At 43.5% G+C, this 13464-nt stretch overlaps 1 protein-coding gene across 1 annotated transcript in view; it reads left to right on the forward strand.

Moving 5' to 3' along the window:
• The window catches only part of GALNT17 (polypeptide N-acetylgalactosaminyltransferase 17), a 424119-nt gene that overhangs the window by 390881 nt on the left and 19774 nt on the right, over nt 1-13464 (forward strand). The window contains exons 7-8 of the mRNA XM_068968830.1: nt 7255-7440; nt 9855-9992. Of these exons, the coding sequence (XP_068824931.1) occupies nt 7255-7440; nt 9855-9992 (324 nt within the window). The remainder of the gene's footprint in view (nt 1-7254; nt 7441-9854; nt 9993-13464) is intronic.

The raw sequence follows: 13464 nt of genomic DNA on the forward strand, positions 1-13464 counted from the left end.
TAATGACTGGAACATTTACTTTGCCCCCAAGTCCCTGAATCCTGACGCTCCATCCTGTGTCTTTCCTGACTCACAGCTTATCATCAGTCTTAGAAAACCCACACTTCCCTGATATCTGTGGCTCCTAACCCAATTACTTGTCCAACATTTTAAAAAATTAATTGACATTTTTGGCCAATGATAGTAGCAGACCTTAAAAAAGCAGATGTCTTTTAAAATATATATATATATATAAACTCTATAATATATATATAATATGTAAACATAACTCTACTTCAATAAAAAATAAAAATTAAAGAGAAAAAGAACCAAGTCTAATTCACTGTCCTCCTGTGGTTAAGCCTGGTTCATCCACATCCTACCAGCTCCTCTTTAATCCCAGGCAAAATGCAGACTGGATGATAGAAGAGCATGGATGCGTACGTGGAGAAATGAATACAAGGTTATCACTGCCCCCACCCTGCCACCTCCTTGTGGCTGCTTCCACCCCAAGATTCTAGAGCAGTTCTCAACACTCTCCTGGAATTCCAGTTGTAAGCTCTGAGGACAGAACAAAGACTACGTGTAGGATCCATGTCTCAATTGCCTTTATATCCCTGGCAGCGTTTAGCTCCAAGCTCCAGTCTTAGTATACATATATGTAGCTTAAATGACCAGGAGAGGGAAATTGCTAGAATTACCAGTTGGGTGCTGAGAGTACAAAGATGGATAAAATGCTTGATATCTACTTGGTCAGAGCTGCTCTTTGCAAGGAGGGATAGGCCAAAGGGAGGAGTCTGTAAAGAGGTCAGAGATGGAAGGAGCCAGAGAAAGCCAGCATGGGGCAGTCTTAAGTACAGGGAAAGAGAGAGAGAGGTGAGGAATGGGGGAAGACAGGGCCAGACTGACCCCAAGGGGGCTGATTGAGGCTGCTTTGAGCTGTTTTTCTAACATACAAGCCCAGACCTCTCTGACAGTTACATGCTAGCAGTCTAGATAGTAAGGCTGAGAAAAAATTTTAAGTCGATGAGCATAAACCTGATATTATTTGTTTTCCTCCCCAATATTATTCTTTTACACGCACAAGCAACAGCAACAAAAATCAAAAGAAAGGAACAAAAAGCTTTTCCAACACTCTTTTCATGCTCCATCAATCAAGCTGCTTTCAATATGTGTTTCTCTCCTCCTGTGAAATCACATGTCATTTGCCAAGCTTTGTTTTAATTCCTCATCTCGCATTAAGAGAAATGACTTGGATCAACAGGCAACAGAACTCAGGTATTTTAGAGGTTCTCACCTCTGTGGTATTTAAATTGAAATATGTCTTGAGGTCCATATTGGTAAATCCTATTTCTGAGAAACAATCATAAATAAAAGAGAGGTTTGAAATTGAATCTTTGGAAAAGGACTTGTGAAGGAAAGCCAGTATGTGTCCATCCAATTTAGTGGGATGGAATGTGCATTTAAACTGGGAAAAGCCAGCTCACCGTCTCCAGGCTGGCAGAGGGGAGCACCAAGGATCAGGGGTGATCCTGTCCATCTGGGAAGTGGGTTATTAGGGAGTCTCAAAAAAAAATTGGAAGGACAGAAGTAACAAAGTAAATGTTCTCTTAGCCAGAAATCTGCATTGTTTTGAACAGATCTTTGCCAACAGACAAAAGGCTAAAATTTGCAAGCTCTTGGATCACAGAATGGGGTTGTTGATGTAAGTTCTGCGTTGAGCATTCCTCCAACGCTGCTTTCAATGTTGTAAATAGGTTTTAATGGTTTCCAAAGTGACTTCAATCTGATACCAGGAGGAATTCCTGTCCATGGGGAGGAGACATTGAGAGACCAGCTCCAGCGCTTCAGGGCTTCACTCCGAGAGGATGAAAGGGGCCCCAGCACTGGGCTTCCAGTTTCTCAGGGTCTCATACTAGGTCAGGCCTTGATGGGAGCCTGTGAAACTAAGGACTCTGGAGGTGAGGGTCAGGGGGCGCCCCCCTCCCCGCCGGGCTGGAGTATTGGGGTTACACCTTTTCATTTAGTGTTCTAGACTGCAGGATGTGGTCACAGGAAACATATCAGTTTACTTAATTCTCGGTTCTTTGACTCTCCTCTCCTCACTTTTTTAGGGGTAAACTTTTTCTCTCCTATATTCCAAATCTACATGACAAAATCTAGAGAAACGTCTCTTTTCTCCTCTTCTGAGATGAAGAAAGGTGTCAGTGACATCTCCTTTTACATCAGGTATCTGTCCTCATGAATTGGAAAGAAAGCTTGCTGAAAACGACTGGAGGCCTTCACAGAGAAGCCCGCCCCTTTCCGTCTGGCTGACCTGTCAGCTCTCTGGAATTCTCCCGTTGGAGAGAATTCCCAGGGTTCCTTATTCTCATGCTGAGGAAAGCCAAACATGACTTACTTTACAATAAAGCAGCATCCTGCAAGACAGCAGAGTAGGGTACCGCTTCGTCCCTGGGTGACCGGGGACATGCAGAGCTGCCTTGTTAGGTTTGGCTGAGACAGCAGGATGAACAGTCTCGGGCACCTGGTGGGAGAGGGAGAAAGTGACTTGGTTGATGTTACACAGCTAGTTTTTGGAGGAGGCAGAACAAGAATGTTGCCCTCCGCTGCCTGATTCATTCCTCTGCACCTCACTGCCCTCTCCACGTCCGCCCTACACAGAGGCCGTGGAAGAGGCTGCCCGTAAGGAATGATTTGAAAGACCTTGCACATTGGATTGGAGAAGGCGATGGCACCCCACTCCAGTACTCTTGCCTGGAAAATTCCATGGGTGGAGGAGCCTGGTAGGCTGCAGTCCGTGGGGTCACGAAGAGTCGGACATGACTGAGCGACTTCACTTCACTTTCATGCTTTGGAGAAGGAAATGTCAACCCACTTCAGTGTTCTTGCCTGGAGAATCCCAGGAATGGCAGAGCCTGGTGGGCTGCCATCTATGGGGTCGCACAGAGTCAGACATGACTGAAGTGACTTAGCAGCAGCAGCACATTGGAATCCAAAAAGATGATGAAGTGCGAGATAAGAGAAAGAGAAAAGACCCTGGAAGCCGACTTCATTTTCACTCTGAGGCCTCAGCTCATCATATGAAGATAAACGATCCAATTAAAAATTGGATGGAGAATCTGAATAGACTTCTCTGCAGACAGACAAATGGCCAAGAAGTGCAAGAGAAAGTGCTCAACATCATTAGCCATTGGGGAGATGCAAATCAAAGCCATAATATGATGCTACTTCACACTCACTAGGACGGCTCTAATCAAAAAGATGGACAGTGACAAGGGTTAGCAAGGATGGGGAGAACTAAGAACCTCATTACACTGCTGGGGGTAATGTAGAATGGTGCAGCCGCTTTGGAGAAGTCTAGCAGATCCTCAGAAGGTTAAACATCAATGTATCCTATGACCCAGCAATGCCACTTCTAGGGTAGGTACCCAGGGGAAATGAGAACATATATCCCTATATATAAAAACCTGTATATGGATATTCATGGCAGGGTTATTTTTAATTGCCCAATGGAAACAACCCGAGTGGCCATCAACTAATAAATGTATAAACAAAATGTAGGACATTTATACAATGAAATAGTATTCTACTGTGTAAAGCAATGCAGTAATTCATTGCAGCATGGGTAAAACATGAAAACATGATGCTAAGAAGAACTCAACCATCTGAGATCTTCCCCAAGCTCAGCTTTGCTTTTTGCAGTCCTCCTGAAAAGTGAAAGTGAAAGTAAAAGTCATTCAGTCGTGTCTGACTCTTTGCGACCCCTCCCCAAACTGGAATCCATCCCTTGAATCCCAGACTGGAATCCATCCCTTGAATCTTCTTTTCCCCATCTCTCTGTGTATACATTCGTTTATCTATTTTTGTTACAGCTTTGTTGAGATATTCACATACTGTTAGAGTTCACCCATTTAAAGTGTTCAATTCATTGGTTTTTAGTAGATTCAAAATGTTTTGCAGTATTCGCTATAATCAATATTAGAACATTTTCATCACCCTGAAAGGAAACTCCGTCCCCACTAGCAGTCACTCTATTCCTGTGACCCTACCTGCAGCCCTTGGCAACCATCAATTTACTTTCTGTCTCTATGAGTTTTCTTTTACTGGACATTGCGTATAAACAGAATCAAATAATATACAGTCCTTTGTGACCAGCTGTTTCACTTACGTAATGTCAGAGTTCGTCCATGTTGTAGCATGTGTCTAAATGTTGTTCTTATTGTTAAATAATATTCCATTGTATGAATGTACTGTATTTTGTTTTCCATTCATCAGTTGATAAATCTTTGCCTAATCCTAGGTCATAGAAATTTACTCTTGTGTTTTCTTTCAAGAGTTGTATAGTTTTGGCTCTTACATTTAGGTCTTTGATCCATTTTGAGTTAATTTTTTAAGTATTTATTTACTTATTTGTTTGTTTTTATAATTTCACAGCAGCTTTCTTTGTAGCATAACTAAACTCAGAACAACTATCAAGAGATACATGGAAAAAAGCTCTAGTATATCCATACAAGGGAGTATGACTCAACAATAAAAAGGAGTAAACTATGGATATGAAGTGAAATGGAGTGAAAGTTGCTCAGTCCTGTCCGACTCTTTGTGACCCCACTCCATGAGACTATATAGTCCATGGAGTTCTCCAGGCCAGGATATTGGAGTGGGTAGCTGTTCTCTTCTCCAGAGTGTCTTCCCAAGCAGGGATCGAACCCAGGTCTCCTGATTCTTCACCATCTGAGCCACCAAGGAAGCCCAAACTATTGATACATGCAACTATAAAGATCAGTCTCAGAATACCTTTTGCTGAATATAAGCCAGACAACCAAAGAGTGCATTTGGCTGCACCTGGTCATTTTTGCAACACACAGGATCTTCTGTTTTCATTGCAGCGTGCATTCAATTTTAATTGTAGCATACAGTATCTTTTAGTGGTGGCAAGCAGACTCTTAGCTGCAGCATGTGGGATCTAGTACCCTAACCAGGGATCAAACCCAGGTCCCCTGCATTGGGACCGCCAAGTCTCAGCCACTGGACCACCAGGGAAGTTCCCATTTTGAGTTAATTTTTGTATATGTTATGAGGTAGTGGTCCAAAATCACTGGTTTGCATGTTGTCCCGGAACAGTTTTTGTAAAACTATTTCCCCCCCGCTGAATTGTCTTGGTGCTAACCACAGATGTGAGGGTTTATTCCTGGACTCTCAATGGATTCTGTTCTGTTGATCTATATGTCTCCTCATTGCAGTGCCACACTGTCCTGATTATGGTAGCTCTGTGACAAATTTTGAGATCAGAAATGGAAGTCCTCTGAGTTTGTTCTTTTCTAGGTTATTTTGGGCCCCTTGTATGTCTGTATCAAATTTAGAACCAGTTTGTTCATTTCTGCCAAGAAGCCATTGGGTGTTTTAAATAAAGATTGTATTGAATATTTAAATCCATTTGGGAAGTACTGCTAACTTAACTATATTAAGTCTTCTAATCTGTGAACATGGGATGTCTTTACATTCATTCTCAGAATCTTGAAACTGTCCAGGGTTGCATATCCTGGAATTCTGTGGGTTTGTGTATTGCCCACTCCTGGGAATTCAGCCACCTTCTTTCACCGTGTAAGGTGTCTTGCCTTTATCACCCCCACGGACTTCCTTGCCATATTTTGCTTCCCTGACTTGGCTTCTTCTACTGCCAGCAGCTGGGTTTGTCCCAACTCATGGGAGCATCTAGTTGTCAGGTCACGAATCAAACTAGTCTGGACCGCCCAGTGTCTACAGTCTCTTAGCCCCCAGTCTCCTCCTTGAAGAAACAGGCAAGGTGAGGATTCTTGATTATGGTGAGAGTTTTCCATCTGTATCATTTCTCTGTGGGGTAGCCAGAGGTTGGGTAATAGAAGCAGAAGCGCGTGCGTGCACGCACACACACACACACACACACACACACACTTGCATGCATTTGCCACTAAATTCAATCAATAAAGGCCCAGAGGAGGTATGCAAACACTCAAGAAGGTCCCAGTATCCTCACGGAGGGAGTTTGGGAAACTAAGGGTAGAAGAGCTTGAAGTGGGTCTGTGCTGACCTCACACACTCAGCGGCACTCTCATTTACAGAGAGGATACGGGAGAGTCTCACAGATCGCTGCAACTTCTCTGTGTCTTCTTCCTCTTCTCCTTCATCAGTACCAGGAAGTTCATTTTTACAAATTAGTCCTTTTATTTAAAAATATATTTATTTATTTATTTTATTTTTGGCTTCCCTGGGTCTTCCTTTCTGCACGAGGGCTTTCTCCAGGTGCGGCGAGCCGGGCCAACTCTCTAGTTTCAGCGCACAGCCTTCTCCTTGCGGTGGTTTCTGCTGTTGCACAGCACGGTCTCCGGGGTGCATGCGCTCACTAACTGTGCACACAGCCTAGTTGCCCTTCACCGTGTGGACTCTTCCCAGGCTAGAGATGGAACCTGTGTCCCCTGCACTGGCAGGGGGATTCCTAACCACTGGACCACCAGGGAAATCCCAACAAATTAGCCTTTCTTGACAACTGGAAATGTTTTGTTTGTCCTGCGTGGGACCAAGAGAAGTTAGATGGTCCCATTTTCCTCTGGGAGCACGGCCATTTGATCCTGGAAGCCTGCTGTGCCCCTGAAGAAGACGGCAAGTTGTCACCTCCTTGGGCTTTTGCATCTCTTAAAGGCAATTAACTTCTCAGCCTTCCACTTAAATATTCCAGCCACAAGTGCCATCTGAATATGATGGCACTGGGTGGATGCTTCCAGAAGGCCGGGCATCTGTGCTCTTAAGAGACTCCAAAATAGAGCATGTTGATAATGTAGAGTTAGGCCATTGTAGACTTTGTGCTTCCATGGATAGAGATGGTCTGTTATTTTCATTTGAATTTTCCCTTGTAGTTCTATAGGGCACAACTTCAGATTGGAAATAAAACCTTCACGGGTGCCGATTGTGCTCTACTGGGAAATTCAGAAAACCCATGTCACCAGGGGCACCTCACATGTATGGATATTTTTTAGGAAGAGATAGATTTTAATATTCTGAGCTGCTGTATCTGTAAGAGAAATTCCTCCAAACCTTTTTTTTCTACCAGTTTTAGTCAGGGGAGGTTAAGCTCTAATGCAGTAACAAACCAACCCCGAAATCTCCATGGCTTTATATAATAAGATACATTTCTCACTCATCCTGTCTCCCGAACTGCTGCTTTCAAGTTGAGGGTGGGGGAAAGCAGTGGTCTTTGGGAATTTCTCTGTTGGGTTGATGAAGTCCTTATCCCCGCAGGTGTGGCTGTGTGGGGGCAGCATGGAGGTCCTGCCTTGCTCACGGGTGGCCCACATCGAGCGGAAGAAGAAGCCATACAACAGCAACATTGGCTTCTACACCAAGAGGAACGCTCTACGGGTTGCCGAAGTCTGGATGGACGACTACAAGTCTCACGTGTACATAGCGTGGAATCTGCCGCTAGAGGTAGGACCTTCCCGAACACACTAGAACACTGACCTTGTGCTTGACCGATCACTGATCCCTTTACTAAGCTGATGCTTCCTCCCCAGAAAGATGCTCACCCTTGCAGGATTATAAATACACTTTGAGGTGGCTCACAGACCTCCAGGTTTCAGAACCCCTGCTTTACATGGGGATTGGCACCGTGGAAATCTCTAAATCCATTGACAGAGATTAGAAGGATCATAGGGTGTTAATTCCAGTCTCGTTATATTCATCTTGACGCTGAGTGTCAAGACCTGCTCCTGAGCGTGTATTGTGTCTAGAAGATGCTAGGCACCAGACTCCATCGTCCACGCTCACTTCCCACAGAGCTCCAGCCGCCCCATGAGGTAGGTCCCAACTGCACCCTGGATCCTTGTTTACACAGCTCTTCAATTCTCTTCCATATTCTGCCCAGAAGATAATCTCAGAAAATTCCCATTGCCACAGCCCCACAGTAGTCTTATACGACAGTTGTGCACAGGCTTGTTTGGAATCCCAGCCTTGCCGCTTGTAATTATGACATGTTGAACAAATTTAATTATCATCTCTATATCTTAGGTTCCTCCGTTATCAAATGGGGATTATAGCAAGCCCTCCTTCCTTTAGGTCGATTGTGAAAACTCAATTGGAAGTACTTAACCTGAGTATTAAGTACTAAAGCTAAGGACATGCGATGTACTTGGAGCAATGCCTGGCACAGGATGTGAAATGTTGGCGAGCATTTTTGTCCTCATAGCGCAGTTTGGTCACCTGTACTCTCAGCCATAGGCAGGTTTATCTGTCCAGCTGGAGCTCCTGTAGGTGTCCCAGCCGTGGAATTGTTCCCACTGAGAAATGGCAGCCCCTGTGTTTCAGGAGGCTGGAACCCCAGACAACAGAAGTGCAGTCGAATATGTCTAGATTTGTGGATAAACAGGATAAAAGTGAAGAATTGTTTATCACTGTTGTTACAGTTATTAAAATAATGTCCTAAAGCACTGAAAACCCCCTTCCGGCCACATAGCACTTTATAGCCGTTAAACTAGAAGTGATTTTCCACATTATTGTATAAAATGGCAGCCTTTGCTGAGCGCTTTATACTGTCCCAGGCACTCGCTAAGGTTCTTGTTTGCAATATCTCATTTACCTCTCATAACAACCTCATGACAGAGGACCTACCTGCCCTGATGTCCTCATCTGTAGAGTCGAGATTGTTAACCTTGATCTCATAGGGCTCCTGGGAAGATAAAAATGAGACTTAAAACAGAGTATAACAAATACTGTGTTCAATAACTGCTAGTTTGATGTGAACCTATTATGTCCATTTTACAGATGGGTAAACCGAAACTCTGGTAAGTTAAATTGACTTGCTTAAGGTCCTACACCCAACACCTGACAGGGCAGGGATGTGAAATGGTGTCTTCGTTCCGCTCTGCCCACAGCCCAGTGCCATCAGTGGAACAAGTGTTGTTATTTTTCTTGTTTGCGATGAGAGCAGTGACCTAGGATGGGCAGGTGACTGGGTCAGAAGAACTCAAGGCTGGTCTCCCAATGCTTTCTCCATCGTTACAAACCACCTCAGGTCCCTAATGCCAGTGTTCCCTACCTGGCTTTTCACAAATGACCATCCTCATTAATCTTGCTAAGTATATTAAAATAAAGAGTTAAAATATCACTGCCCAGGTTTGCCTTTGAATGTTAATAAGTTTGACATTTAAAGGGACTTTTCTTTTAAAAATCCCTGTTTGACTGCCAAAGAAGAAATCTTAATGAAATCATTTAAACTCTTCTCCTCTTGCTCGAAAATGCTGCTTGGCTGCCATCATAGTGAAGAGGGTATCCTGTCTCAACCGGGTCAGAGCCGTCTTGTGGCTGACTCTGGAGTCGTATTTCAGCTACTTTATTTTCCCCTGTCAGCACACAGCAGCCCATTACAGGTTCATTTCTGTAAAAGCAGAGTGAATTATTCATTAGAACATCATTACAAGCTTTGCAATGGAAAATTATTTTCACATCTGCATATAATGAACTTCACAAAGAGCCTGCAAAGGGGGGAAGGGGAATCACCCATGTACAACAAAGAAAGGCAGGAGGTGGTTATAGGCATTTCTTTTCTTGTCTTAATCAAATAATTCCTGTAATAATTGGGGCTGAGAGTCACTGAAGAAATGGCAGAGATGGAGCCGGGAAAGCAGGTTGTCAGTATCCGTGTGTTGTGGGATTCCTTTCATGGTGATGAAGAAGGCTGGCTTGGGGGCTGCTTACTGTGCCCGGGGGGACAGTACTGGCTAGCTCAGGGCTAAAGGATCACCTCTGGGCTTCGGATTTCTCTCTGATGGTTTCCCTGAAGGTGACACTGCCCGTCTTCTGCTCTGGCCAGTCTCCCAATCACTAAACCCTTTGCTTACTTTCAGAATCCAGGAATTGACATTGGCGATGTCTCCGAAAGAAGAGCCTTAAGGAAAAGTTTAAAGTGTAAGAATTTCCAGTGGTATCTGGACCACGTCTACCCAGAAATGCGAAGATACAATAACACCGTTGCCTACGGGGAGGTAATGAAAACCACACTTGCTCTGACTTGGATGGCTGTGCAGGGGGCCGTGGATCACTTGGCTGGCGGGTAAATGACGAAGTCATTCACTCAGTCATTCAGTGATTAGTTTTTTAGAGGTGCCGGCCTTCACAGCAAGGCTCTCACCAGCTGGTATGAATGAGTTGTGAATTGTGTATGCGTGCTCAGTCACATCAGACTGTTTGCGATCCCCCTGGACTGTAGCCCTCCAGGATCCCCTGTCCATGGAATTCCCCAGGCAAAAATATTGGAGTGGGTTGCCATTTCCTTCTTCAGGGGATCTTCCCAGCCCAGGGATCGAACCCTCGTCTCTTTGTCTCCTGCACTGCAGGCGGATTCTTTACCACTGAGCCCCCAGGGAAGCCCCACCAACTGTTGGCGAGACACATATAATAAATGTCACAATGGGGACGTGGGCCATCATTCCGCCTGCGGTGTGGGGTGGGCCGTAAATTGTGTCTAGGGCATTGTGGGGTACCCTGGGGCCCATGCTGAGACGCTGAGCGGCAAGTTGGGTGTAAAGAGAGGGAGAGACTAGACCTGTCTGTCCAGGGCCCACTGCCGTGTACACCAAAAAAAGGATACAGATGCTCCTCTCAGATTTTCTATGCTGAGACAGTGTCAGTTTTCTGAACATTAAACAGATTGACCTTTCTCATAGTACAAATGGCATAAATCTGCATTTTGAAAACCGCAACAATAGCAGTGCACACTTAAAATGTGCCCTACTGTTCTAAGTGTCTTTCATATTTGAGTTCAATCATCCTCACTTTATCAGGTAGCAGTGTTATTTCCGTCTTATTGATAAGAACACTGAGACTTAGAGACATTAAATTATCTAAAGTCTCATAGCTTATAAATCACGAAGCCAGGATTAGACTTAAGCATTCTAATCCCAAAGATAATATGTACATTTGGATGTATGGTCTGATTTGTTACATGTGTGTATATATTTCTTTTTCCTAAAAATATTTATTTTATGTGTGTGTGTGTGTGTGTGTGTGCGCATGCGTGCATGTGCTCAGTTGTGTCCAACTCTTTGCGACCCCATGGACTGTAGCCTGCCAGGTTTATACATATACTTTTTATATACACATCTATTTGTATTGGTATGTGTGTATATATATATAATTTTTTTAAACTAAAACCAGACTGTCCACAATGCCTTATAATTTGAATAGAGAATATTTTCCTGTGTCCTTAAGCACTTTTCTACAACATTATTAATGGCTGTATAAGATGGTATAAAATATATATATTTTAAACTAATATCAGACTGTCCACAATGCCTTATAATTTGAAATGTTACTAATAATAGAGAATATTTTCCTGTGTCCTTAAGCACTTTTCTACAACATTATTAATGGCTGTATAAGATGATATTAAAAAAATATATATATATTTTAAACTAAAACAGGCTGTCCACAATGCCTCATAATTTGAAATGTTACTAACGAGACAATATTTTCCTGTGCGGTTAAGCCTTTTTATGCAACCTTATCAACGGCTGTATAAGATGGTACCTTTTGTGTATGGCTGTGTTTTGCTTGAAAACATAGACATTTGTGTTGTTTCTCTTTTTTTTTTAATATTGTAAGCACCACTGCTGACAACGTGCATGTATGTAAGCCCGGGGCATCTGCCCTGTACCCCTGTGTTTTTGGATGAGGGGTTGGTGGCACAGACTCTGGTCAGGGCTCAGGGAGCCGGGTGCTCCGGACCCAACAGAGATGCCCCACTAGCTCTGCAGCTGGGTTTCTTCCCAGGTCTCCCTGGAAGTCCTGAGGCTGGGAAAACCCTCATGGGCTTAGAGCATTTCGTTTTTCTACAGTTGTGCATTTTTCTATTTTATGGGAGAAACCTTTCGGAGGAATTAAGTCAGCCCCAGGTTAAATCATCAAAGTGCAGGCAAAGTGTTCCTTCCAAGCTGGAATCTGGATGTGGAGCTTGCTTCTTATGGGGCTTCCCAGGTGGCTCAGTGGTCAAGAGTTCACCTGCCATTGCAGGAGCTGCGAGAGACGTGGGTTTGATCCCTGGGTCGGGAAGCTCCCCTGGAGGAGGAAATGGCTACCCACTCCAGTATTCTTTCCTGGAAAATCCCATGGACAGAGGAGCCTGGTCGGCTACAGCCCATGGAGTCGTAAAGAGATGGATAAGTCTGAGAAACTGAGCATGCACACCCACAAGTGTAGTGGTTGGGGACGCATGAAGATTCTAGAGCCAGCCTGCTGGATTCAAGCCCAAGTGGCTCCTTTTAGCATCTGTCCCCTCATCTGTAAAATGAGAGTGTGAAAGTACCTACTGGTTGTTGGGTTGGGGTTGTTGGGAAGATGAAAAGCAAGACGCCATATACAGACTTCTTAGAACAGTACCTGGTACATCCTACTAGCTATTAACAGGCGCACACTGCCTTGTCATGTTTCTTTTTGTTTTTGGTTTTCAAAGATCAAACATAAAGATCACATGGAAAAACAGTGGGCGGTGAAAGGATTATTCATAAGACAATTGGGTAAATCACCCAGCTCTTTGGAAAAGAGAACAATTTAGATTCTTAAAGCAAATCCCAAAGTATATTTCAGATGGACTGTAAGCATTGAATGAAAGAAAAAAAGCCATAATGGAACCATCCAGAAATAGATATGAATCTGAACTGTTAAAGGGGAAGGGCTTTCTAAGAGTGAAAGCTATGGAAGAGAATGCAAAGGAAAATGACATTTGATATGGGCTCATAAATATTAAAATAACCTATATATCAACTGAATGGAGAAATAATATGCCAAGGTGGAAATCTGTGTATCATAAATACGATAGATGAATGGATAATATCATTAATGTATAATGAACTCCACAAATAGATTTTAAATGAAATTTTTTATTTAAATGAGAAAACATCCCCAAAGAAAAAGAGACAAAGTACAAGAGAAAATACAAGTGGGTGAAATTTTTATATTTATTTCATAATCAAAGAAATTTTAAAAAATTTAAAATACACCGGGGTAAAAAATAACATAAAATACACTGAGGTAGCTTTTTGTCTTCGGAGAAGGCAATGGCAACCCACTCCAATACTCTTGCCTGGCAAATCCCATGGACAGAGGAACCCGGTAGGCTGCAGTCTGTGGGGTCTCTAGGAGTCAGACACGACTGAGCGACTTCATTTTTACTTTTCACTTTCATGCATTGGAGAAGGAAATGGCAACCCACTCCAGTGTTCTTGCCTGGAGAATCCCAGGGATGGGGGAGCCTGGTGGGCTGCCGTCTATGGGGTCTCACAGAGTCGGACACGACTGAAGCAGTTTAACAGCAGCAGCAGCAGCTTTTTGTCTTACACCAAAAGAACAAAGATTCATTTTTGGAATATCTGTTGGTGCTTTGCCAGCCATTTCTTGATAATATGAAAACCACAGATCCTCTGATGAGAGTGCAAATTGAAACAAGCTTTTTAAAAAGCA

This window comes from Capricornis sumatraensis, chromosome 3, assembly GCF_032405125.1.
Source record: "Capricornis sumatraensis isolate serow.1 chromosome 3, serow.2, whole genome shotgun sequence".
Classification (NCBI taxonomy): domain Eukaryota; kingdom Metazoa; phylum Chordata; class Mammalia; order Artiodactyla; family Bovidae; genus Capricornis; species Capricornis sumatraensis.